We start from the raw sequence: 27,626 nt of genomic DNA, 5'->3' as shown, positions 1-27,626 counted from the left end.
GGGTTACTCCAATTTGGGAGTTGCTTCAATTTCAACCAAAACATAAACAGTTACATTAAATACCATACAATCTTAACCTTCTGTTACCTCCACCTCACAACCCAACACCTTTGATCACACCTTCACTTCTCTCTTCAAACTAGTTTACCACGCTAGCCAATTAACCAACAATCACATACATCTACCAGTAGCAGTGCACCAAAAGAAGATACACAAGATGCCACAAAACATGCCAAACTTTGGAAGAGAGTCGATAGAAGGAAAAACAGTCACTATCAAGCCAAACAGCGAAAAGGAACATAAAGTAGACAGCATCAATTTAGTAGGACAAATCATATCAAACAAAAGAAATCCCATTTATAAGCAGCAAAAATGCCATTATGGGAATCTGGGAAAACCCAGAAGGAGTTTCCATCTCTGAAGTGAGACGTAACAAAGTTCTGATAAGCTTCAAGGATGTGTGGAGAGGTCTACAGACATTGAAAGGGGGACCATGGAGTATAAAAGGTCATCTCCTAAATCTCCAACTATGGTCACAACATGAATCAATATCGGAGGTCAGCCACCAATATATGGAGTTTTGGGTTCAGATACATAGGCTACCATTGGAGAACATGAATAGTGAAACAAGCAGAATTATTGGAGACATGATGGGGATTGTTATTGATGTGGAAGATCCGATGAGGAACCATGTACTCATAAGAACTTTTCTAAGGGTAAGGGTAGCCGTGGATATTCTCAAGCCTTTAGCAACAGGCTTCTATATGGCAAGGGAAAACCTCCCCAGTATCTGGGTTCATTTTAAATATGAGTGCCTTCAAGATTGTTATTGCATGAACTATGGGGTTATAAGGCACAGCAAAAAGGAATGCAATAAAGAGATGGTCATGGTGGCGTGGAATCCAGACGTACCCAGATATACCCATGGGCTAGGGGTAGACCAAGCCAAATCTCTGAATAGGGGAGAGAGAAGAAGATGGAAGCAGAGCAAATCACAAGAAGGAGATGAAGAGACGGAGGCGCGTGACATCCAGGACAACTATGAGAGAGTGGAGGAACTACAGGATTCTGTAGCCAGCAGTGTAGGTAGAAGTCTAGAAGAGTGAAGGAAGGAAAAAGGAAAGAAAGTAGCATCAGAAAATCAGGAGCAATTAGGGCAAATGGATCTCAGAGCTGCAGAGCAGGTAGGAGAAATCCCTCTTAATCAGCTGAGGATGGCAGAAAATCAAGGGAATTACAATAGAAGAGCCGAGAAGATACTAAAGAAAATTATGACAGACTTAAATGAGATCAAGGCCATAAGAGGAAGGAATACTAATGGGTCAGGCCCAATAAATGAAGGAATAAAATCTGGGTACTAGACCGGGAAACAACAGGGAGAACAGAAAAGCATTAACCAAGAAGGAGGAAGCCCAAACAACTTGGACCATACAAGCCTAATGGAAGTGGACCAACAAGGCACAAAAAATGGCAGGAAAAAAGAAGGATGTAGAAGGCAGCTTAACAATACGGAGGATGATTTGGGCCCAAAGACAATAAGAGAGATTCTGAAGGCCAGTTTTGGTACAAAAAACACAACAAATGTAGCAGGAGGAATGGAACAACAAAACAAAGGCAAGGCTTTAAAATCTAATGAGGACAACAGGGATATTTGGGAGCCCAGAAGAATTGAGGAAGAGAAAGATGGCATGGCAAAAGAGAAGAACCTAATTATACAGAGAACAGCTGGAGGAGGCACATATTTTGTGGAGCTAGCCGAGGAAGAGGACGAAGATAAAAGTGGAAAGAAGGAGACACAAGCTCTGCATGCTGAGTGGAAAAAGAGGCTCACAATGGAGATCATAAGCAAGTTGAACATCAAGAGGAAGAGGACTAAATAGGACACTCTGAGGATTAAAGCTGCAGAGGAAAAAGAAGAAGAAAAATTGTTTCAAGACAGCACCAATACCAAAAGGACCAGGAAGGATGACGTAACAGAGAGAGACATAGTTGTAGGGGAAATGCAAATTGTTCTTAGTAGTACAGAGGCTGAGGAGGCGGGCCTATACATGCCCCAACCCCAGCCATGAGTATAGTAAGTTGGAACTGTCGGGGTGTGGCGGCAACCACGACAGTTTCCGAATTAAAAGATCTTAGTAAAAAGATCAAGCCGGCCATTATTTTCCTTATGGAAACAAGAGCTAAGGAATGCAAAATCAGAAAGTTAAAGAGAGAACTTCGTTTTGATAAATCCTTTTGTGTAGAACTCCGGGGCTTGTCCGAAGGTCTAAGTCTTTTATGGAATAGAAATATGAATCTTGATATTTACTCTTGGTGTCATAATGTTATTAAAATTTAAATTATAGATTGAAAAGGAAATAAATTGGATTGCTGTTTTGTGTATGGAGACCCCAACTTTAGGCAAAGAAGGAAGCAATGGAGGGATTTAGTAGCTGAAAATCAAAATCAAAATGAACCACTGTTGTTCATTGGAGATTTTAATGATATTTTGAATTAGGAAGAAAAATTGAGCTTACACCCAAAGCCAAGAGAGCAGGTGGAAGAATTTAGGAATTTTGTGAACAGCAACAGATTGATGGACATCGATCTTAAGGGAGGAAAATTCACATGGTTTAGCAAACCTAGAAATGGCTTCGTTACAAGAGAAAGGCTAGACAAGGTCCTTGTCAACTGCGAGTGGAGGAGATTATATTAGAATGCAACCTTCACAGCCCTCCCGGTGATAGGATCTGATCATTGCCCTCTGATTTTAAAGCTGGAACCGAAAGAAAAATTCGAACGACACTTCAAGTATGAAGCATATTGGGAAGATCACAAGGATTGTGAGAAGATCATCAAGCAAGGATGGGAAAAGAATGAAAATAAAAGGAATAAATGGGAAAAACTACAAGAAAAATTCAAGATTTGCAAGAAGGAATTGGAGTAATGGAGCAAAAGAATTTTCACCAGAGCTGACAAGAAAATCAACCAACTTAAGGAAGAAATCACAAAACTATAGAATCAGAACTTTTAAGAACAACAGCAGGAAAGGATCAAGGATATGAAGGTTGAAATATCACAACTATGGAAGAAAAAAGAAAAGTACTGGGTCCAGAGAGCAAGATTAAAATAGCTAAAGTTTGGAGACAAAAATACCTCCTTCTTCCATGCAACGACAATTCAAAGAAGAGACTTGAATAAGATCGAAAGATTGAAGGACGCAGAGGGAAATTGGATTATAGGGAGCAAGGACATCATGGAATTAGTAGAGAGACACTTCATTGATCTTTTTTGCCACAACCACAAGGAGCAAAGTAGAGGAATGCACCCGGATTATCCCGAAAAAGGTCACAGTTAAAATGAACAGGGAGCTTCTAAAGGAACTGTCAGATAAGGAGATAATGGATGCAGCCTTCTGTATGGGAAGCCTGAAAGCGCCTGGTCCAGATGGTCTTAATGGTTTATTCTTTCAAAAGCATTGGGATATTATCAGTAGAGAGGTCTGTGATGTTATTAAGGATATTTTTGCTAGTAGGAGAATGCCATAGGACATGGGAGAGACTACAATGGTCCTGATTCCCAAAGTTAAACAACCAGAATGCCTTAGCCAATTAAGACCTATCAGCTGCTGTAATTACATTTACAAGATCGTGACGAAGATCATTATCCTCTGGTTAAAAAAGTTTCTTGATAAATTAATCTCCACTATCTAAAGCGCTTTTGTGGGAGGAAGACTCATACAAGACAACATTGTTAATATTCAGAAGGCCTTCCACAATTTAAACAAAAAAGGCAGGTTTGGCTCTTAAACTTAGCTGTAAAATTGGACATGAACAAGGCTTATGATAGGTTAGAGTGGGACTTTTTGGAAAATGTTTTACGTTTGTTTGGGTTTGAGCAGAGCTGGATACAGTTAGTAATGGAGTGTGTCAAAAGCGCAAGTTATAAAATTAAAATAAATGGTAAGCTGTCTAAGAGGATAAAACCTCAAAGAGGTTTGAAGCAAGGTGATCCTTTATCACCATACCTTTTCATTATGGCAGTAGAGGTCTTCACAGCACTTATGGAAGAAGCACAAAGGGAATGACGTATTTCAGGCGTTAAGCTTACTCCAACAGCACCAGTTATCACCCACCTTATGTTTGCTGACGATTGCATTCTTTTTGCGGAAGCCAAAGAAGAGGAACTTTATCAAAGCATCTTAATTCTGAACAGATACACGGATGCATCGGGACAAAAGATAAATTTAGAGAAATCAGGCATAGTGTTTGGACAGCAGGTATCGATTCAGACAAGGGTCAATATAGAAGAGATTATGGGCATGCAAACCTGGGAAAATCCTGGGAAATACCTTGGGTTACCGGCACATTGGGGAAGATCGAAGGCGTTGGCATGGCTAGAAGAAAGGATAGACAACAAAATTGAAGGATGGAAAGAGCGACTACTCAACCAGGCAGGGAAGGAGACTTTGATTAAAGCTGTAATTCAAGCCATACCCAGTTACACTATGAGCATTGTCTTGCTACCCAAAAACTTTTGCCAAAGAATAGGATCAAAAGTTGCAAGATTTTAGTGGGCAAACTCGGAGAGAGAGAAGGGGATACACTGGAAAAGCTGGAGGAAGATTTGTGGTGGACGAAATTGTGATTCATACTTAAATTGTTGTTTGAAATTGATTCCCAGGTAATGGCCCCAAAAACTTGGTGCTCAATACCATGGTCTAAACATAATTTCACAACTTCGCTCAACTAACCAGCAAGTGTACTGGGTCGTCCAAGTAATAAACCTTACGTGAGTAAGGGTCGATCCCACAGAGATTGTTGGTATGAAGCAAGCTATGGTCATCTATGTAGATCTCAGTCAGGCAGATAATAAATGGTGAGAGAGTTTTCGAATATTAATAATAAATAAACTGAAAATAAAGATAGAAATACTTATGTAAATCATTGATGGGAATTTCAGATAGGCGTATGAAGATGCTGTGCTCCTTCTAAATCTCTATTTTCCTACTACCTTCATCCAATCCTTCTTACTCCTTTCCATGGCAAGCTGTATGTAGGGCATCACTGTTGTCAATGGCTACATCCCATCCTCTCAGTGAAAAAGGTCCAAATGCTCTGTCACAGCATGGCTAATCATCTGTCAGTTCTCGATCATGTCGGAATAGAATCCCTTGATTCTTTTGCGTTTGTCATCACGCCCAACAATCGTGAGTTTGAAGCTCGTCACAGTCATTCAATCCCGGAATCCTACTCGGAATACCACAGACAAGGTTTAGACTTTTCGGATTCTCATGAATGCCGCCATCAATTCTAGCTTATACCATGAAGACTCTGATCTCACGGAATGGAAGGCTCGGTTGTCAGGCGAGGGCAACCATGCATCGTGCATAAGGAATCCAAGAGATACACACTCTAGCTTTCGCTTGTAGAATGAAAGTGGTTGTCAGGCACGCGTTCGTAGGGACGGATGATGATGAGTGTCACGGATCATCACATCCATCAGGTTGAAGTACGAATGGTATCTTAGAATAGGAATAAATCGAATTGAATAGAAAATAGTAGTAATTGTATTAAAACTTGAGGTACAGCAGAGCTCCACACCCTTAATCTATGGTATGTAGAGACTCCACCGTTGAAAATACATAAGTGAAGGTCCAGGCATGGCCGAATGGCCAGCCCCCAAAATATGATATGAATTCGAAAATAAGGAGAAGGACCTATGGTCAAAATACTGAATGGTCAAAGACACTGAATACAATAGTAAAAAGTCCTATTTATACTAGACTAGCTACTAGGGTTTACAGAAGTAAGTAATTGATGCAGAAATCCACTTACGGGGCCTACTTGGTGTGTGCTTGGGCTGAGCTTGAACTTTACACGAGCTGAGGCTTCTTTTGGAGTTGAACGTCAAGTTGTAACGTGTTTTTGGCGTTCAACTCTGGTTCGTGACGTGTTTTTGGCGTTTGACTCCAGAATGCAGCATGGAACTGGCATTGAGCTCCAGTTTACGTCATCTAATCACGAATAAAGTATGGACTATTATATATTGCTGGAAATCTCTGGATGTCTACTTTCCAACGCCATTTAGAGCGTGCCATTTGGAGTTCTGTAGCTCAAGAAAATTCATTTTGAGTACAGGAAGGTCAGAATCCAACAGCATCAGCAGTCCTTTGTCAGCCTTTTATCAGAGTTTTGCTCAGGTCCCTCAATTTCAGCCAGAAATTACCTGAAATCACAGAAAAATACACAAACTCATAGTAAAGTCCAGAAATGTGAATTTAGCATAAAAACTAATGAAAAAATCTCTAAAAGTAGCTAGATTATACTAAAAACTACCTAAAAATAATGCCAAAAGCGTATAAATTATCCGCTCATCACAACACCAAACTTAAATTGTTGCTTGTCCCCAAGCAACTGAAAATCAATTAGGGTAAAAAGAAGAGAATATACTATAAATCCTAAAATATCAATAAATATTAGTTCTAATTAGATGAGCGGGAGTTGTAGCTTTTTGCTTGTGAACAGTTTTGGCATCTCACTTTCTCCTTTGAAGTTTAGAATGATTGGCATCTCTAGGAACTTAGAATTTCAGATAGTGTTATTGATTCTCCTAGTTAAGTATGTTGATTCTTGAACACAGCTACTTTTATGAGTCTTGGTCGTGGCCCTAAGCACTTTGTTTTCCAGTATTACCACCGGATACATAAATGCCACAGACACATAGCTGGGTGAACCTTTTCAGATTGTGACTCAGCTTTGCTAAAGTCTCCAGTTAGAGGTGTCCAGAGTTCTTAAGCACACTCTTTTTGCTTTGGATCACGACTTTAACCACTCATTCTCAAGCTTTTTACTTGGACTTGCATGCCACAAGCACATGGTTAGAGACAGCTTGATTTAGCCGCTTAGGCCTGGATTTTATTTCCTTGGGCCCTCCTATCCATTGATGCTCAAAGCCTTGGATCCTTTTTACCCTTGCCTTTTGGTTTTAAGGGCTATTGGCTTTTTTTGCTTGCTTTTTCTTTTTCTTTCTAATTTTTTTCGCAAGCTTTTGCTTTTTCACTGCTTTTTCTTGCTTCAAGAATCAATTTTCATGATTTTTCAGATTGTCAATAACATTCTCTTTGTTCATCATTCTTTCAAGAGCCAATAATTTTAACATTCATAAACAACAAGATCAAAATTATGCACTGTTAAAGCATTCATTCAGAAAACAAAAGTATTGTCACCACATCAATATAATTAATCTAAATTCAAGGATAATTTTGAAATTTATGTACTTCTTATTCTTTTGAATTAAAAACATTTTTCATTTAAGAGAGGTGAAGGATTTATGGAATTATTCATAGCTTTAAGCCATAGTTACTACATACTAATGATCATGAAGTAGAGACACAAAACATAAACACACATATAGCATAGAAAATGAAAAATAGAAAAAATAAGAACAAGGAATGAGTCCACCTTAGTGATGGTGGCGCTTTCTTCTTGAAGAACCAATGATGTCCTTGAGCTCTTCTATGTATCTTTCTTGCCTTTGTTGCTTGATCCCTAGTGATTTTGGTGCTCTTATCCTTAGTTGCTCCCAATAATTGTGTGGAGGAAAATGTATCCCCTGAGGTATCTCAGAGATCTCTTGATTTGCAGTCAAATGCTCTACTACTGAGCTATGGACCCTTGAGATGAATCTCTCCATCTCCCATGACTCAGAGGTGAAAGCTTTTGTCTTTCCTTTTCTCTTTTTTTTTGAGGTTTCTCTGGCCTTAGGTTCCATCAATGGTTATGAAAAAACAAAAAAGCTATGCTTTTACCACACCAAACTTAGAATGTTGCTCGCCCTCGAGCAAAAGAAGAAAGAATGGAATGAAAAGAGGACATGAAAGAGAGGGAGAGATGTGTATGTTTCGGCCATATGGGTGGGATTGGGTGGGAAAGAGATGGATGGATGTGAGTGGTGAAGAGGTGATGGGGAAGAGGGATTAAGGTGATTGGTGAAGAAGAGAGAAGGTGAGTTGAGGTAGGTGGGGATCTTGTAGGGTCCACAGATCCTGAGGTGTCAAGGATTTACATCCCTGCACCAATGAGGCGTGTAAAACGCCTTTGCATGCAATTCTGGCATTTAAACGCCGAAGTGATGCTTGTTTTGGGCGTTCAACGCCCAATTGCAGCATGTTTCTGGCGTTGAACGCCAGTTCCATGCTTGTTTCTGGCGTTCAGCGCCAGCTCTCCTCAGGGCATATTCCTGGCGTTCAAACGCCAGGATGATGCTTGTTTCTGGCGTTCAACACCAGATCCATGCTCTGTTCTGGCGTTGAACGCCAGCCAGATGCTCCTTACTGGCGTTTGAACGCTAGTAAGTCCTTCCTCCAGGGTGTGATTTTTCTTCTGCTGTTTTTGATTCTGTTTTTAATTTTAGTAATTTTTTCATGACTCCACATGATCATGAACCTAATAAAACATAAAAGAATAATAAAAAGAAAAATAAAATTAGTTAAATAAAAATTGGGTTGCCTCCCAATAAGCGCTTCTTTAATGTCAATAGCTTAACAGTGGGCTCTCATGGAGCCACATAGGTAATCAGGTCAATGTTGTAGACTCCCAACACCAAACTTAGAGTTTGGATGTGGGGAGTCAACACCAAACTCAGAGTTTGGTTGTGGCCTCCCAACACCAAACTTAGAGCTTGATTGTGGGGGCTTTGTTTGACTTTGTACTGAGAGAAGCTTTTCATGCTTCCTCTCCATGTATACAGAAGAACACCCTTGAGTCTTAAACACAAGGTAGTCCCCATTCAATTGAAGGACTAATTCTCCTCTGTTAACATCTATCACAGCTCCTGCTGTGGCTAGGAAAGGTCTTCCAAGGATGATGCATTCATCCTCCTCCTTCCTAGTGTCTAAGATTATGAAATCATCAGGGATGTAAAGGCCTTCAACCTTTACTAACACGTCCTCTACCAATTCATAAGCTTGTCTTACTGACTTGGCTGCCATTTGTAATGAGAATATGGCAGGCTGTACCTCAATGATCCCTAACTTCTCCATTACAGAGAGTGGCATAAGATTTATGCCTGACCCTAGGTCACACAGAGCCTTTTCAAAGGTCATGGTGCCTATGGTGTAGGGTATTAAGAATTTGCCAGGATCTTGTCTTTTTTGAGGTAAAATTTGCTGAACCTATGTATCTAGTTCACTAATGAGCAAGGGAGGTTCACCTTCCCAAGTCTCATTACCAAACAACTTGGCATTCAGCCTCATGACAGCTCCTAGATATTGAACAACTTACTCTCCAGTTACATCTTCATCTTCTTCAGAGGAAGAATAGTCTTCAGAGCTCATGAATGGCAGAAGGAGGTTTAATGGAATCTCTATGGTCTCTATATGAGCCTCAGATTCCTTTGGGTCCTCAATAGGGAACTCCTTCTTGCTTGAGAGACGTCCCATGGGGTATTCCTCATTGGGATTCACGTCCTCTCCTTCTTCTCTAGGTTCGGCCATGTTGATTATATCAATGGCCTTGCACTCTCTTTTTGGATTCTCTTCAGTATTGCTTGGGAGAGTATTAGGAGGAGTTTCAGTGATTTTCTTACTCAGCTGGCCCACTTGTGCCTCCAAATTTCTGATGGAGCACCTTGTCTCACTCATGAAACTTAAAGTGGTCTTGGACAGATCAGAGACTAAATTTGCTAAGTTAGAGGTACTTTGCTTAGAATTCTCTGTCTGTTGCTGAGAAGATGATGGATAAGGCTTGATATTGCTGAGCCTATTTCTTCCACCATTATTAAAGCCTTGTTGAGGCTTTTGTTGATCCTTCCATGAGAAATTTGGATGATTTCTCCATGATGAATTATAGGTGTTTCCATAAGGTTCACCCATATAATTTACCTCTGCTATTGCAGGGTTCTCAGGATCATAAGCTTCTTTTTCAGAAGATGCCTCTTTAGTACTATTGGATGCATTTTTCCATCAATTCACACTTTGAGAAATCATGTTGACTTGCTGAGTCAAAATTTTGTTCTGAGCCAATATGGCATTCAGAGCATCAATTTCAAGAACTCCCTTCCTTTGAGGCGTCCCATTATTCACGGAATTCCTCTCAGAAGTGTACATGAACTGGTTATTTGCAACCATGTCAATAAGTTCTTGAGCTTCTGCAGGCGTTTTCTTTAGGTGAATGGATCCACCTGCAGAATGGTCCAGTGACATCTTAGAGAAGTCAGATAGACCATAATAGAATATATCTATCATGGTCCATTCTAAAAACATATCAGAAGGACATCTTTTGGTCATCTGCTTGTATCTTTCCCAAGTTTCATAAAGGGATTCACCATCTTTTTGTTTGAAGGTCTGAACATCCACTCTAAGCTTGCTCAGCTTTTGAGGAGGAAAGAACTTAGCCAAGAAGGCCGTGACCAGCTTATCCCAGGAGTCCAGGCTATTTTTAGGTTGAGAGTCCAACCATGCTCTAGCTCTGTCTCTTACAGCAAAAGGGAAAAGCATGAGCCTGTAGACTTCAGGATCTACTCCATTAGTCTTAACAGTCTCATAGATCTGCAAGAACTCAGTTAAGAACTGGTAGGGATCTTCTGATGGAAGTCCATGAAACTTGCAGCTCTGTTGCATCAGAGCAACTAATTGAGGTTTCAGCTCAAAATTATTTGCTCCTATGGCAGGAATTGAGATGCTTCTTCCATCAAACTTGGAAGTAGGTGTAGTATAATCACCAAGCATCCTCCTTGCATTATTGTTGTTGGGTTCGGCTGCCATCTCCTTTTCTTGTTCGAAAATTTCAGCAAGGTTGTCTCTGGATTGGTGTAATTTAGCTTCTCTTAGTTTCCTCTTCAGAGTCCTTTTAGGTTCTGGATCAGCTTCAACAAGAATGCCTTTTTTCTTGTTCCTGCTCATATGAAAGAGAAGAGAGCAGAAAAAGAAGAGGAATCCTCTATGTCACAGTAAAGAGGTTCCTTATTGTTAGTAGAAAAAGAAAGGGAATAAAGAAAGGAGAATCCAAACACAAGGGTAAGGATAGGGGGTAGAGATTTGAGATGAAGAGAAGTGTTAGTAAATGAGTAAATAAATAGGATAAGATGAGAGATAGAAGTTTTTGAAAATAATTTTGAAAAGGAGTTAATGATTTTCGAAAATTAAGATAAGAAATAAAATTAAAATTAAAATTTAAAACAATTAGTTAATTGAAAAGAATTTTTGAAAAAGAGGGAGGTATTTTCGAAAATTAGAGAGAGAAAAGTTGTTAGGTGGTTTTGAAAAAGATAAGAAACAAACAAAAAGTCAAATAGTTAGTTGAAAAAGATTTGAAAATTAATTTTGAAAAGATAAGAAGATAAGAAGTTAGAAAAGATATTTTAAAATCAAATTTTTTTTTTGAAAAAGATAAAATTTTGAAAAGGATATGATATAAAAGATAAGATAAAAAGATATGATTAAAAGGATATGGTTAGGAAAGATTTATTATTTTTTTTAAATTAAAATTAATTACTTGACTAACAAGAAACTAAAAGATAAGATCCTAGAATTTAAAGATTGAACCTTTCTTAACAAGAAAGTAACAAACTTCAAATTTTTGAATCAATCACATTAATTGTTAGCATAATTTTTGAAAATAAGGATAAAACTAAGAAAACGATTTTTGAAAAATAATTTAAAGGATTTTCGTAAATTAATAAGAAAAATGAAAAAGATTTAATTTTTTTGAAAAAGTTTCGAAAAGATAAGGTTTTTTTTAAAATTTGAAAATTTGACTTGACTTACAAGAAACAACTAATTTTTAAATTTTTTTTGACTAAGTCAACCAAAATTTTCGAAATTTTGAGAGAAAAAAGGAAAAGATATTTTTTGATTTTTGAATTTTTAATGATGAGAGAGAAAAACACAAATATGACCCAAAACATGAAAATTTTGGATCAAAACCAATGATGCATGCAAGAACACTATGAATGTCAAGATGAACACCAAGAACACTTTGAAGATCATGATGAACATCAAGAACATATTTTTGAAAAAATTTTGATGCAAAGAAAACATGCAAGATACCAAACTTAGAAATCTTTAATGCTTAGACAATATAAATGCAAAGATGCACATGAAAAATAATAAAAGACACAAAACAAGAAAACATCAAGATCAAACAAGAAGACTTACCAAGAACAACTTGAAGATCATGAAGAACACTATGAATGCATGAATTTTCAAAAATTGCAAGAACAAAATGAATATGCAATTGACACCAAACTTAAAACATGACATAAGATTCAAACAAGAAACACAAAAATATTTTTTATTTTTATAATTTTATTATTTTTTTTGGATTTTATTTTATTTTTTTCGAAAAACATATAGGAAAAAGGAAGTAATGAATTCAAAGTCCTCAATCAAAATTCCAAGAATCATACCAGGTTAGTCTAAAGCTTGATGGCCAGCCAAGCTTTAGTATACCATTTTGAAACTCTAGAATTCATTCTTAAAAACTCTGAAGGATTTTTTGAAAACAAAGGGAAAATTTTGAAAAAATTTTTTTGAAAAGAAAATAAAAAAAATTACCTAATCTGAGCAACAAGATGAACCGTCAGTTGTCCATACTCGAACAATCCCCGGCAACGGCGCCAAAAACTTGGTGGACAAAATTGTGATTCATACTTATATTGTTGTTCAAAATTGATTCCCAAGTAATGGCCCCAAAAACTTGGTGCTCAATACCATGCTCTAAACATAATTTCACAACTTCGCTCAACTAACCAGCAAGTGTACTGGGTCGTCCAAGTAATAAACCTTACGTGAGTAAGGGTCGATCCCATAGAGATTGTTGGTATGAAGCAAGCTATGGTCATCTTGTAGATCTCAGTCAGGCAGATAATAAATGGTGAGAGAGTTTTCGAATATTAATAATAAATAAACTGAAAATAAAGATAGAAATACTTATGTAAATCATTGATTGGAGTTTCAGATAGGCGTATGAAGATGCTGTGCTCCTTCTGAATCTCTACTTTCCTACTACCTTCATCCAATCCTTCTTACTCCTTTCCATGGCAAGCTGTATGTAGGGCATCACCGTTGTCAATGGCTACATCCCATCCTCTCAGTGAAAAGGTCCAAATGCTCTGTCACGGCACGGCTAATCATTTGTCAGTTCTCGATCATGTCAGAATAGAATCCCTTAATTCTTTTGCGTTTGTCATCGCGCCCAACAATCCCGAGTTTGAAGCTCATCACAGTCATTCAATCCTGGAATCCTACTCGGAATACCACAGACAAGGTTTAGACTTTCCGGATTCTCATGAATGCCGCTATCAATTCTAGCTTATACCACGAAGACTCTGATCTCACGGAATGGAAGGCTCGGTTGTCAGGCGAGGGCAACCATGCGTCGTGCATCAGGAATCCAAGAGATACACACTCTAGCTTTCGCTTGTAGAACGAAAGTGGTTGTCAGGCACGCGTTCATAGGGACAGATGATGATGATTGTCACGGATCATCACATCCATCAGGTTGAAGTACGAATGGTATCTTAGAACAGGAATAAATCGAATTGAATAGAAAATAGTAGTAATTGCATTAAAACTTGAGGTACAGCAGAGCTCCACACCCTTAATCTATGGTGTGTATAGACTCCACTGTTGAAAATACATAAGTGAAGGTCCAGGCATGGCCGAATGGCCAGCCCCCAAAATATGATATGAATTCGAAAATAGGGAGAAGGACGTATGGTCAAAAGACCGAATGGTCAAAGACACTGAATACAATAGTAAAAAGTCCTATTTATACTAGGCTAGCTACTAGGGTTTACAGAAGTAAGTAATTGATGCAGAAATCTACTTCCGGGGCCCACTTGGTGTGTGCTTGGGCTGAGCTTGAACTTTACACGAGCTGAGGCTTCTTTTGGATTTGAACACCAAGTTGTAACGTATTTTTGGTGTTCAACTCTGGTTCATGACGTGTTTTTGGCGTTTGACTCCAGAATGCAGCATGGAACTGGCCTTGAGCGCCAGTTTACGTCATCTAATCACGAATAAAGTATGGACTATTATATATTTCTGAAAAGCTCTGGATGTCTACTTTCCAATGTCGTTGAGAGCGTGCCATTTGGAGTTCTGTAGCTCCATAAAATCTATTTCGAGTGCAGGGAGGTCAGAATCCAACAGCATCAGCATTCCTTTGTCAGCCTTTATCAGAGTTTTGCTCAGATCCCTCAATTTCAGCTAGAAATTACCTGAAATCATAGAAAAACACACAAACTCATAGTAAAGTCCAGAAATGTGAATTTAGCATAAAAACTAATGAAAACATCCCTGAAAGTAGCTAGATTATACTAAAAACTACCTAAAAACAATGCCAAAAAGCGTATAAATTATCCGCTCATTAATTTGCAAAAGCAAGATGGATGGCAGGTTAGGTTTTAGAGACTTACAGTGTCAGAATTTATCCTATCTAGCCAAGTAAGCATGGGGGGTGATTGAACATCCAAATGCAATATGGGTAAAAATTCTAAAAGCAATATATTTTGAGGATAGTGATTTTTGGGAAGCTGGCATCGAGAGTAGAAGATCATGGGCATGGAAAAGTCTTATCCAAGACAGGGACTTCTTGAGAAGGAATGGGATATGGAGTATTGGAAAAGGCTCAAAAGTAAAGATATGGGAAGACAACTGGGTTATTGGCATGGGTAAAAATCCTTTTGAACAGAAATCACTCAGTAGATAGAGTAAACGAGCTCATCATCGAGGGAGAATGATGGAAACAAGAAAGAATAACAGAATTATTCCCGGAGAACATAAGCAACAAAATTCTGCAAACACCCATAAGTCTACTGAGGAGCGAAGACAGACTAATATGGCCTTTCAAATGGGATGGGGGTTACACAGTTAAGACAGGATATTATGTGGCAAAGAAGGAAAAAAAAGGCAGCGAAAGAGCGGAACCTCAACAAGCACAGATATGACGGATCTTTGGAAAGAGATGGGAAATGAATGTTCCGTCGAAGATAAGAATGTTTTTATGGAAAGCGGCACATGATATAATACCAGTATATAACAACTTATTTAAAAAGAAAATAACTAATCCTCCTATCTGTCAAATTTGCAGGGAAGGAATAGAGACAACGGAGCATGGAATTCTTCTATGCCAGTGGACTAGAGCAACGTGGTTTGGAGCACAGAGTCAATGTCTACCAACACCAGAGACAATCAAGTCTTTTGCAAAATGGCTGATTGAAATGTGCAGGAAAATTATAAGACAAGGAAAGGAAGAGGCAGATAATCTGATTGGAAGAATTGGAATGCTAAGTTGCGAGATTTGAAAAATGAGAAACCAGGCTGTATTCCAAAATACTAATCCCAACCCCAATGCTCCATCATCAAAACTAAAATCCTAGAATAAAAAATCAGGGAAGTAATGCAAAAAAGGAGTAGCTCAGGAAAAACCAGAACAGAAATATGAGCAGAAGGAGCATTACCTGGAGACCTCCACCGGGGGACTGGCTGAAGACTAACGTAGACGGTGTGTATAGTAGATCGACGGCAGAGGGAGCAACTGCAGTTGTGATTCGAGACAATTCCGGAAAATTGTTAACAGGAGAATCAATGAGAATCAGAGCTTATTCTAGCCTGGCAGCAGAAGCAGAAGCAATGAGAAGGGCACTAATTCTAACCACAAATCTTAATATGGAGCAAATTTTAATAGAATCGGACAATTTACCTCTTGTGCAAGCAGTGAAATCAAAGACTTATATAGGAGAGGTAGAATCAATTCTTCGAGATATTTTTCTTCTGGCTGAGAGTCTGTCCAATTGTGGCTTTACATGGGTCCCTAGAGAGGGAAATAAAGTCGCTAATGGAGTGGCAAAATGTTCCCTGACAGGTCGATTGGAGGAAAACTGGAGACGGAAGCCCCCACGAGAAATAACAGAACAATTAAGGAGTGAAGCTTTGAACCAGAACGGATGCATTCTAGAATTCAAAGGCAAGAAAATCTGAATTTCGAGGATTCAATGTGACAGAGAGGCCTGATGCCAAATTCCGGAACTCTAAACCCTCTCTTAGTTATCAAAGGTACTGATGCGACTTCGCCGGAAAGGAGAAATGTCTTCCTGAATAACGCTATCACACCTGGGCAAGACAGTCAACAAGGGAAGGAGAAATTCGACGCGGCAGAGAAACCAACTGGAATTTCCTTAGCGACGACGAATCATGGCAGTCATGCGACGGAAAAGGGCTTCACCGGCAGACAAAAGCATCAGACGGCGACGGTGAAAATCGATAGTTACAGCGAACGAGAAGGACTACGTTGTGGTAGAACTGAAGATCTTAGGCAGCGGGGCGGCGAGATACGCTGCCAGCGCAGCCTCTGAGATCGTCGGCGGTCAGACGGTGGTAATGGCTGCGCAGCTGATGAACACCCGAGTGTTGGAGAGCGAAAGAGACGAATGAGGAGAGCAGGTGCTACACCAGTAGCATAGGGTTGTGTTGGCTTCTGACCCGACCCGATCTCTTGTTTGGTTTGGCATTGGGCCAAAGACAAAAAAAAAAAACTCAATTTTATTTGACAAAAAAAAACTCAATTTTAGAAATAACTAATCCATTTTATATTATAATGCAATTTCTTCCTTCAAAATTAATTCTATTTGAGATTCGTTATTTTTACAATAAATAGTAAATCAAATCAAATTATTTTAAATGATATAAAATTTTATAAATATAACTTAAAATGTGTAAACTTTTACTCTAACAGCAAACTTTATAGTTTATATATAAGAAAAAACACACTAATACAAAATTAGTCAACAACACATAAATTTAGGTAAATCTTATACTTAGATAGTTATATGCACCCGATGAAAATTGGTTGAAACTGCATCATCATACAGAAAACCAAACTATCTAAACCTGAAGAATAGGACATAATTTAATTTGGGTACTTGATAATTGAGGAATTAATCGAGACAAATTAAAAGCATGATAAATAGTGAAAGAAATAGAGTTCCAATGTTGGGGGTAACATATATATACCACGTAGACTTTATCCTTACTCTTGGATCACAAATCTCATCCACTGAATCTAAAAAATCTGATCTTACTTTTTCGTACTTCACTGAAACACATTTCATCATCGTCCTAGCTTGTTAGTTTTCTGTCACAGCAAACATGGCTACTGCAGTAACTGCTGCAGTCTCATTTCCATCCACTAAATCCACCTCTATTCCAACCACAACAACCTCTATTGCTTCCCCACATAGACTCCTCTTCAAAAAGGTACATCTTTTGAAGCACTTAATTAAGGGTGCAATTCAAGAACTATGAATATGATGATCTGTGGTGGTGTTTGTGAATTGCCAGGTTACATTGCAGTATAGAGATGTTTGTATCAGTGGAAGAGTGGTTCCCATCAGAGCTCAGGTCACAACTGAGGCACCTGCTAAGGTTGAAAAGATTTCCAAGAAGCAGGAAGAAGGTGTTGTTGTGAACAAGTTCAAACCCAAGGAGCCATACATTGGAAGATGCTTGCTCAACACTAAGATCACTGGGGATGATGCACCTGGTGAAACTTGGCACATGGTCTTCAGCACAGAGGGTATTTATTTATATAATCATGCATGCTCTCATCCCTTTTTACAATTCAACAAATATTTGATTGTAATTATTGTTTCAGGAGAGGTTCCTTACAGAGAAGGACAATCAATTGGGGTGATTCCAGATGGCATTGACAAGAATGGAAAGCCTCACAAGCTCAGATTGTATTCTATTGCTAGCAGTGCTCTTGGTGATTTTGGAGACTCAAAAACTGTGAGTCCTATTTTGGAGACCTATCATGATTTGGGTTTTACCCTTTTGTTCCATTCATACTTCAATTTCTCTGCAATCTCATATATTTGATATGATGCTTTCATTCACTCACCCAGGTTTCTCTATGTGTGAAACGTCTTGTGTATACAAATGAAAATGGAGAACTTGTCAAGGGAGTCTGCTCAAATTTCCTATGTAAGGATCAATAGTTTGAGTTTTCAATATTTCTATAGTATGTTTCTTAAAGAAATTCAGGTTTAAATTTTAGCCTTTCTTTTTGGAACTTATGTTGCTGTTTATTCAGGTGACTTGAAACCAGGAGCTGAAGTAAAGATTACTGGACCTGTGGGGAAAGAAATGCTTATGCCAAAAGATCCCAATGCTACTATCATCATGGTACATCATCATTTTAATTCAAAAATGCAGTGTTTGATGATCCCTTTGTTTACTCATCATTGCTGTTTTGAATTTCATAGCTGATCATGCAAATTTTTCTATGCAGTTGGCAACTGGAACTGGAATTGCCCCATTCCGTTCGTTTTTATGGAAAATGTTCTTCGAGAAGCACGATGATTATAAGGTAAGTGAGCCACAAAAAAATTGAAACCAAATCTGATGCCTAGACAGTGAAAATGGCTATGTAAATACATTGTATGTATATGCTCAAAGTCTATGATGCTTCCCTATTTCATTCCAACTAAATGGAAATGCTTAATTCTATCTCTGTGGATATTTTAAGAATTATCAACTATGCTTAGCTAGTAAGCATAGGCAAAATAAAGCATTTGTTGCTTTAGAAACAAGAAAATTTTAATGTGGTAAATATGTTTGTATCTGCTGGTTTCATTTGACCAGTATCACCTTAGTAAGTGTAGTCCCTTATGTCAGATGCAATTATGAAAGGCTATAATAAGGAAATAAAATTACATTTGTTGCTAATAAGTATAACTTGTAAATGTTTTAACTAAGCAATAGTTCATAATTAAATTAACCAAGTTTTGAGACATGATTTAATGTATGCAGTTCAATGGTTTGGCATGGCTCTTCTTGGGTGTCCCTACAAGCAGCTCACTGCTATACAAGGAGGTGAGGTGGCTATACAAAATCATGTTTTTGTGGGACATGCATTTGCTGATAGATATTAATAACTGTCAACCTTTACATGGGGCAGGAATTTGAGAAGATGAAGGAGAAAAACCCTGAGAAATTCAGGCTTGACTTCGCAGTGAGCAGAGAGCAAACGAACGAGAAGGGAGAGAAGATGTACATCCAAACCAGAATGGCTCAATATGCAGAAGAGCTTTGGGAGTTACTTAAGAAAGACAACACTTTTGTATACATGTGTGGACTCAAAGGCATGGAAAAAGGAATTGATGACATCATGGTTTCACTTGCTGCCAGAGATGGTAACAAACATGAATCTACTTTGTCACTTTAACTTGGATTTTATCAAGAGAAAAAACTTGATTGATCATGGTGTGTTCTTTGTGTTGTAGGCATTGATTGGACTGAATACAAGAGGCAATTGAAGAAGGCAGAGCAATGGAATGTGGAAGTCTACTAATTTATATGATCACTTTCTGTAGATATAAAGCCATGTTAGTTTTTCTATTATCATCATGATTTTCTCCTCCTTCATGAAACCACTTCATCATTTTGAGGGTCATACAAATAATATAGATGAAGGCAACATTGTTTTATTTACCAGTTTCCTACCATATCTTTTGTGAGGATTTCTTTAATACCATATAGTTTCCTTAATGATTAAAATCATAGTTTCGACACGGTATAGTTATAAAGCAATAATTTGTTTTCAGTAAGCTATTTTGTATCACTTTTGAGACATTTAAATTGAAACTAAATTTGATTTCACAAACATTAGAAACATTCAGTAGTGCTGGATCTTGAAGGTGGTCAATATAAGGGTTAACTTGGCCATCAATAAATGAGTTCATGGTGGCTGAAGATCATGCCTAAGAGATGCATTAGGAGTAAATGTTTAAGTCTAGATATGCAGAAGAGATGGATAAAATACGAGGTATTTTCACAGCATAGCTTCTATGCAGAGAAAGAGCAATTATATTAATAGTTTGGTGCTAGGATTAAGTTGGCAATAAGAAATTTGTATATAGACTTGTATCGTCAGAAACCTTTGTAACAATTGGGTTTCAGTTTCATGATGGCTTGGTCAACAGAACATATACAGCTGAGTATTGAGGTACTAGATAAGTGGAGTATGAAGCTTATTTCGTTTCTTAATTTTTCAATTATAATAATAATAAGTTTTACTTAAGATTTGGTTGGGTAAATTTTATTTTTTTTACAGATAATTTATAAAAATTAGTTTTTAAAATATAACTTTTAATTATCAAGTGTGTATATATTGGCAAAATTTTCTTATTTTAAAAATAAAAACTTGAACTAATCTAATTCGAATATTTTATTGTTGATAACTCTGATTTATACCAACTTAAAAGTTAAAACAAATCAGCCTAGTATCTTTAGGATCTTTGACTAAAATTGCAACATATATGTTAGGCGTTTTAGATACCCCTAAGATCTTGTCAATCAATTTAAATTAACACAACATTAGATATCTCTTTTGTTTGTGGATGATGATTCATATGTAACCTTTAAATATTTAATTTGATTATTTTAAATATTTAATATTTAAAATAAATTTTATTTTATTTTTATTATTAATTTTTTACTGAATATTTTTCTATTTTCCATTTAAACAAAAAGATTTTTTTTTTTGGGAATCTAGTGGGGATAGAATTAGTAACCGTAGATTATGAAAAGATAAAGTATTAGAAGAGACGCGGAGTGTAGTTAGGGTTTTACGAAGTTGACGCTAATCTGCGCCACCGTTTCTTCTCCCAACTAACTCCAACTATATATATTCATTGATTGCTTAGACTTCGTCTCTGAAAAAATTTCTAGGGTTTTCGCTTTGGCCTCTTTCCAATTCCCAAATGGCTGAAGAGAGGTACAGCGGCGTCGTTCAGTGGTTCAGCAACTCCAAGGGCTTCGGCTTCATCAAGCCCGACCAAGGCGGTGACGACCTCTTCGTCCACCACTCCTCCATCCAATCTGATGGCGCTTTCCGAACCCTAGTTGATGGCGATCGCGTCGAGTTCTCCATTGCTGACAACAGCGACAAGCCCAAGGCTCTTGACGTCACTGGCCCCAACGGCGCGCCTCTGCGCTCCGCTCACGACTCTGCTCGCGCCGGTAACGATAACAGACGCAGCGCTGGTGCTGGAGGAGGAGGAGGCGGCGGAGCCTGTTACCAGTGTGGTGATTTCGGTCATCTTGCTAGGGATTGCAGCCGTGCTGGCAATGGCGGTGGTGGCGGCGGCGGCGGTGCATGCTACAGTTGCGGCGGATTCGGACACATGGCTAGGGATTGCGTCAGTGGAGGCGGCGGAGGAGGAGCAAACGGTGGGGGCTGCTTTAAATGCGGCGAGTTCGGGCACATGGCGAGGGATTGCAGTGGAGGTGGCGGTGGCGGTGGCGGTAATGGCGGTGGTTGCTTTAAGTGCGGTGAGTTTGGGCACATGGCGAGGGACTGCAGCGGAGGTGGCGGTAACGGTGGTGGTTGCTATAGGTGTGGTGAGGTTGGTCACTTGGCTAGGGATTGCAACAGAGAAGGTGGTTCCGGTGCTGGTGGAAACGGTGGAAAGAGCACGTGCTTCAATTGTGGGAAACCTGGGCATTTTGCTAGGGAGTGCGTTGAGGCCTCTGGTTAAAGAAAAATAAAATAAGTGAATTGGGGAAAAAGACAAGACAAGGAGGAATAGTACATACTCTTCTTTTTTGAGCCTTTTTTCACAGTACTTGTTAATTACCTTTTAGCCCAGTATCAGTAACTTTTTCTTTTTGTTTATCAAATTCTAGAATTACACATAGGATTTCTCCTGGTTCTTAATGGTTTTCGCATGCAATTTTGCTTCTTTAACTGATGGCTTGATGCTTTATAGGATGGGATGCAAAAAATCCTGATTTTTCTTATCTTACTGCTTTCTTATTCCTGTTTTAATATTTGCATTCTTGATCTACTTGTTTAGTTATCTTGATTGTGAAATATTCATGTCTTCCTCTGGAGCTTTTAAAATCTCATTCTGGTTTTTCTGGTAGCAGAATAAGGTCATGACTTTGAATGTAGTGACGTTTCCTAGTACTATACCGTTGAGTGTGTGGCCTTGTACCGTGAATCATTGGTTCTTATTTCCAATATTGGATTGAAACTTCATACAATGGAATTAAGGATTGATTGAAGTACTTGTTGGTTGAGTAAGGTCTAATGGTATTGAGCTCAATGATCAAGCTGTAGTTTACCCGCTGAACAATTCCATCTGTGTGTATTGTAGATGTTGACAAGTTCTGTGGTGAACATGAGGAGAAGTGTCAATTTTTTTATATTATGTCTTGACCTTGCAACATTTAGTTGATAGAGCATGTGATTGCTGATTCTCTAGATTCCTAGAACAAATATAGTGCAACATGCTAGATCCCGTTGCAAATTGGGGTGGGGTATCTAATATATATTTTTATCATGTTGGCTTGCAATTGCTTTCAACCTGTGATGTATTGAGCGAGTATAAAGTCAAGCAACTTGTGGAGATGATTGAACCTGGAACCGTTTATTTTTATATAGTATCTTGATATCGGGTGTTTGTCTTTTACCTATGGCCTTTTCGTTGATAGGGAAGAAATAGTTAGGGACATCAGCCTTAGGTGGTAACGTTATGTATCCCACAGGCGCTTTAAGGGCTCAATTATTGTGCTGTTCAGGGTTTTTGACCTTTCGCTTGTGGATGTTAAGTGGCTCCACGAGCCAATGTAAAACCACAACTTGCTCTTCGCAGATACAACCAACTTGGTTGCTTGCATCTGTGACATATGATTTTTTATTCTATTTTATTTTTTGCTTTCTAATTGGTATGTACACGAAATCAAGACTAATTTCTGTATAATTTAAATGCTTAGTGATATATCCCTTTTTCTTTAAAAAATGTTTTTGGGGGCGAGGGGGGCTTGAGATTAGATTATTTATATCAACCTTATAATAATACTGCATTTCGTGTATCAATTATGTTCTGGATTAGGAACAGTTTGGAAATCTAATGCTATTCTCCAAAGGATAAGGTTGCATTTCCGATTCTGGCCCAAGAGGGGTACAATTGGCCCTTTTGTTATATACTCTCCGGTGCCACAGGGGTACTATCATCGACCCCTTCTACTTTCTGGGCTGGTTCTCATGTGCAATTATATGAATAAAAAACCTACTCCCAAGACCAAATTAAGGTTTAATGACATAAAACGTGACCAAAAGAACGTACTCTAAATTAAAAAAATTGTCCAAATCCATTTGAAGCCTCCCCTAAATCCAATCATCCAATCCACATTAAGCCCAGAACCCTCAACCCCAGCGGCCCACCCGACCAAAAAGAATAAAAAAGGCAATATGTTAACGGGAAAGTAAACTGAAGAACTGCAATAGCTTCAATGAAGGGACGGTCTTATTCTTTTAGAAGGCAAAGAGCATCTACTTTATGCATGAAGGAAAATATCTTGTTGATCGTTTATATTTTGAACCAATAAATTCTCATGCCACGCGGTCCTGAATATCAAGTGTTATTATATGGAACAAAAACAGAGAGAATCGATTATAGAAAAACGATCATGCATACTTTATTAAAATTGAAGACAGAGAAGTCACGCGGAATCTCGAAGGAAGTATCAACTATGAAGGGTACAAAAATCACATGAAATTAGTTACTGCACTGATGCACTACTTATATTTGACTGTTGATAAATACCAAACTGAGACTCATCTTCATCACAATTTCCCTAATCGCTAGGTCTCATTCCTTATTATTATATTCAGTATTCTTATAGTTTTGCGTGCATGTAAATTCGTAGCCGTCCTTTGTGTGTTCCCTCCAATCTCTGTGGCTTTCTGTCACCATTAGAATTGATTCCTTAGATAACCCTCCGCACATATATTACTATATGAGGTTCCTTAGATCCAACTTAAAATCATTTGATAAAAAATATATAAACTGTACCGACCTCACTTGAGCACTGGTCCAATGGCGGTTTATTGATGCAGATGATGCATGTGCAATGTTAAAGTGAGCCTGTGCCCTGTGGGCCTACAAAGTCACATGGTCCCCACGTTTTAATCTCTATAAAACGAGTTCCCTCCTAAGTCATACACTACACAACATTCAAAATACCCTCCTTAAAAGGCAACCTTATTATTTGTTATTCCCTCCACCCAACCCAACTATGGCCGCTTCAATTTATCAACATGCTGCTACGGCCCCTATTTCTGCTTTCTTCATTCTATTCTTATTCCAATTCCTAACAGGTCTGAACCAAATATTCATAAGTTACAATACATAATTAATCAAATTTGTCTTAGTTCTAAACATTAATATTGTGTTGTGTTGTGCAGGTTCGTATTCAGCAACATTCACAATAGTAAACAAGTGCAGTTACACTGTTTGGCCAGGCATTTTATCCGGCGCCGGAACCGCTCCTCTCTCCACCACCGGCTTCGCCCTCCAGCCTGGAGAGTCCAACGCCGTCGCTGTCCCCGCTGCCTGGTCCGGCCGTCTCTGGGGCCGCACCCTCTGCACTCAAAACACCACCACCGGAAAATTCACCTGCGTCACCGGCGACTGCGGCTCCTCCACCATGGAATGCTCCGGCGGTGGAGCGGCCCCTCCCGCCACCCTGGCGGAGTTCACACTGAACGGCGCCGGGGGGCTGGACTTCTTCGACGTGAGTCTCGTGGACGGGTACAATCTGCCGATGATAATCGAGCCTCAGGGCGGAAGCGGCGGCGGAAACTGCTCGGCGACGGGGTGCGTGGTGGACTTGAACAGTGCATGTCCGACGGAACTGAAGGTGATGAGTAGTAGTAACGGCGGTGAGGAGAGCGTGGCGTGTAAAAGCGCGTGTGAAGCATTTGGGGATCCTTCATATTGTTGCAGCGGAGCATTCGGTAGCCCTGACACATGCAAGCCAAGCTCGTACTCGCAGTTCTTCAAGAGCGCGTGCCCACGCGCCTATAGCTACGCCTACGATGACGGCTCAAGCACCTTCACATGTGCCTCTTCTGATTACCTTATCACTTTCTGTCCTTCCCCCTCCACTAGGTAATTTCAATTTAAATAAAATACTTGAGTTTTTACTAATACAGGAAATTGATGTAAGATTAGGTTTATGAATATTTGCACCGTCCATGATGTATAACACATAACAACACATTCCGTGTGATATAGCCAGCTCGTGTTCATATTTTGGATTGTTAATTATTGTGTTATGATGCAGTTCGATCAAATCGGGGAATGGGAAATATCCCGTGGCGGTGCAAGTGTCGGGATCTCATCGTGTGGACAACAACGACGTCGTATTCAACATGATTATTGCCATCTCTCTCTTGGTTGGGTTTTGGCGTTTCTGGCAACTCAATTAGTTACTACTTACAACCCTCTGTACCTTATTAATTATATGATTAGAGTGCCTTCAACTTGAGTCCTCTATAGCTAGGAGGAGGGTATCAACTAGCAAGCATCAAGTTGGTGCTCAAAATTCAAGATACAATCAGCACTACCTGACCAAGGATTTCAACTTGAGTCTTGAGGACCTTAATTATTATTATATTAATTGGTTCAACCACACATACAAGACAAAGAATTTAGGCATCAATTGTTACATCATCTTGGCCATTCATCATGTCTTGTCTTCTATCTACGGCATCGAGTCACTCAAACAGGAATACACACTTTAGGAATTTTTATCTTCCTTTTTAAAGAATATAAATAAAGAAAACATCAATTAGTAGTAGCCAGTGGGGGATCAATTTTTTTTTGCTCCAATTGTAAATATGAACATCGGATTAATTATCATTAATAAAATTATGGAGTACGATTTTGATTCGCATATCATTTTTTTTTATTATTATTGGCAACTGCCTCCTAATGGCGCCAACTAAATATGTTCTCCTTTAACTTGCTTTCCAGAACTGATATGCTTCTACGTATCTAAGGATAAAACAAAACTATAATATAAACCATATGTATCTATCTATATGTATAAACATTTGTTAAGAAAACTTGATTAATTGAGAACTTGTTTACATTAATTTGGCTTTCAGTTAATTGTCAGTTGGTTTGCGCGTTCCAATCTTTAGCTACCACAAGTTTTAATCAAGGTCAGAAGCGATAAAACAAAGTTGTGTGATTTGATATTTTGAATAAAAAAAAAAATTGATGGGGTAACAAATTACAAAGAATGATATTTTATCATGATGTTGTTGATGTGATGTTGGAATCCTTGTAATACCACAAGTTATTTACTTTGATTATACTCAGCCAACATCGGTTGCTTAATATTTTCATCACTTTTGGGCTTTTTCATTTGGCATCTTCACCTTAAGACGATGGCTATATTTTGCTACTCAACAAGAGTGCTCACCTTAAAGTTACACCTTGAATTCGGTTTTTTTTTTTTCAAAGTTAAAAATGAGACTCTAACCCAAGACTTCTAGGTTAGAAGATAGGCAGACTATGTCATTTAAGTTATATTTTATTAGTACTTTGAATTCATTTCTTATATCATCATTATTGTCATTATGTATAAATCAAAATAGAGTAAAGTGACATATAAAAACTCTAACAAAATTTATTTTAGAAATATTAATTCTTAAAAGAAAAAAAATCAATAAAATCCTTTACGATAGTAAATATGGACAAGTTAGTTTAAATTAAGACTTTTTATTCTAATTATCGAGATTAATTTAGAAGTAGTGCGTCCACTCTGTTATCCTAAAAGTCTTTAGAGTTATACTAGGTAACTAATAACTTTTTTTGAATAACATGAACAATGGATTCTAAAATTAGCCCAATTTAAATAAAATACACTAAACTCTCAAATTATTCACCTAGATCTTAATACTAAAATAATCATCCGCATACATAGTGAATTGAACATCTAATATATCTATTATTTACATTATTTAATATTTTCATTGTCTACCAATATTTTTTCAAATTTTTATTAGTATTTTTTTTAAGATTAATTTATCCGAATTATAAATCTTCGGGAGATTTATTTGACCGACCTAATATTTAGTTTGTCATATTATACAAAATTACAAATGATAAACTAAATTATAGAGATCTAATTAACACCAACATGTTAAATAATATTTTTTGGGTCACAAATGAGATTGAAGAAGGGTGGTGAGAAATTAAGCTTGTGGGAAAATGAATCTGTATATAGCAGTTATCTTTTGATACGAGGGGAGGGTGGGACATTTCTCCATCAAACTCATCTACTAAACTTTATTGCATCAGCCACTGTACTTTATTGATTAATTACCTTATGATGAGGACCAAGTTATATGCAACTTGCAACTGAAAAAGGGTGAAAGCAAAAGTAACGACCATAGGCATAATAAGGCATGGAATTTTCAAGAAATTAATAAATAAAGTTGAAATTCTTCTCATGATGCATGAAATTGCCTTTCAAGCTTTTTATGCTGATCTACGGTTAAAAAGTCCGGTAGGTCGCACTTTTTCTGCGCTAAGAAAGGCAATTAATTACTCAACACTATCAAATCTCTGATTTACTTGAACACTTCTCCTTTTAAGTGATTTTTGGTAACTAAACTCATTTCTTCTACTTGCCACATTATTTTCCATCAATTATGACGTTAGATATACATTAAAATCAGCTATCAGAATATAAAAATAAATTAAATTATATATATTTTATACATAAATATATAATGGCTAATTTTAATAAATAAATAATATTTTTTATTTTTTATTTTTCA

General features: G+C 38.0%; 4 protein-coding genes and 1 non-coding gene across 6 annotated transcripts; all 5 read left to right on the top strand.

The window, feature by feature from the left end:
* Window positions 1–10,238: 10,238 nt before the first annotated feature.
* On the top strand, window positions 10,239–10,345 carry LOC112753571 (small nucleolar RNA R71). Its single transcript, XR_003177953.1, has one exon. It is a non-coding gene; the product is annotated as a small nucleolar RNA R71 (small nucleolar RNA).
* Window positions 10,346–15,424: 5,079 nt separating this feature from the next.
* LOC112747759 (uncharacterized) lies at window positions 15,425–15,964 on the top strand. Its single transcript, XM_025795948.1, has one exon. The coding sequence runs from the start codon at window positions 15,425–15,427 to the stop codon at window positions 15,962–15,964; it is 540 nt and encodes a 179-aa protein (XP_025651733.1).
* An 802-nt stretch (window positions 15,965–16,766) lies between these two features.
* On the top strand, window positions 16,767–19,470 carry LOC112747737 (ferredoxin--NADP reductase, leaf isozyme, chloroplastic). 2 transcript variants are annotated; one of them, XM_025795925.2, is made up of 9 exons: window positions 16,767–17,239; window positions 17,324–17,558; window positions 17,637–17,770; window positions 17,887–17,965; window positions 18,075–18,166; window positions 18,273–18,350; window positions 18,794–18,856; window positions 18,942–19,176; window positions 19,267–19,470. In XM_025795925.2, exons 1-9 carry the CDS (start codon window positions 17,132–17,134, stop codon window positions 19,332–19,334), a joined length of 1,092 nt encoding a protein of 363 aa, XP_025651710.1. In that variant the 5' UTR covers window positions 16,767–17,131; the 3' UTR covers window positions 19,335–19,470. The 2 variants fall into 2 exon arrangements, with proteins under 2 accessions (XP_025651710.1, XP_072073654.1); XM_072217553.1 differs by having other exon boundaries at window positions 16,982–17,239; window positions 17,640–17,770.
* A 324-nt stretch (window positions 19,471–19,794) lies between these two features.
* Window positions 19,795–21,784, top strand: LOC112747736 (uncharacterized). Its single transcript, XM_025795924.3, has 2 exons — window positions 19,795–19,988; window positions 20,714–21,784. The coding sequence occupies exon 2, from the start codon at window positions 20,746–20,748 to the stop codon at window positions 21,520–21,522; it is 777 nt and encodes a 258-aa protein (XP_025651709.1). The 5' UTR covers window positions 19,795–19,988; window positions 20,714–20,745; the 3' UTR covers window positions 21,523–21,784.
* Window positions 21,785–23,264: 1,480 nt separating this feature from the next.
* LOC112747735 (thaumatin-like protein 1) lies at window positions 23,265–25,729 on the top strand. The gene is made up of 3 exons (XM_025795923.3): window positions 23,265–24,149; window positions 24,237–24,942; window positions 25,118–25,729. The coding sequence occupies exons 1-3, from the start codon at window positions 24,068–24,070 to the stop codon at window positions 25,260–25,262; spliced, it is 933 nt and encodes a 310-aa protein (XP_025651708.1). The 5' UTR covers window positions 23,265–24,067; the 3' UTR covers window positions 25,263–25,729.
* The last annotated feature ends 1,897 nt before the right edge of the window (window positions 25,730–27,626 follow it).

This window comes from Arachis hypogaea, chromosome 15 (assembly GCF_003086295.3).
Source record: "Arachis hypogaea cultivar Tifrunner chromosome 15, arahy.Tifrunner.gnm2.J5K5, whole genome shotgun sequence".
Classification (NCBI taxonomy): Eukaryota; Viridiplantae; Streptophyta; class Magnoliopsida; order Fabales; family Fabaceae; genus Arachis; species Arachis hypogaea.
The sequence above is the reverse complement of the archived record's forward strand: the minus strand, read 5'-3'. Positions and strand labels throughout refer to the sequence as shown.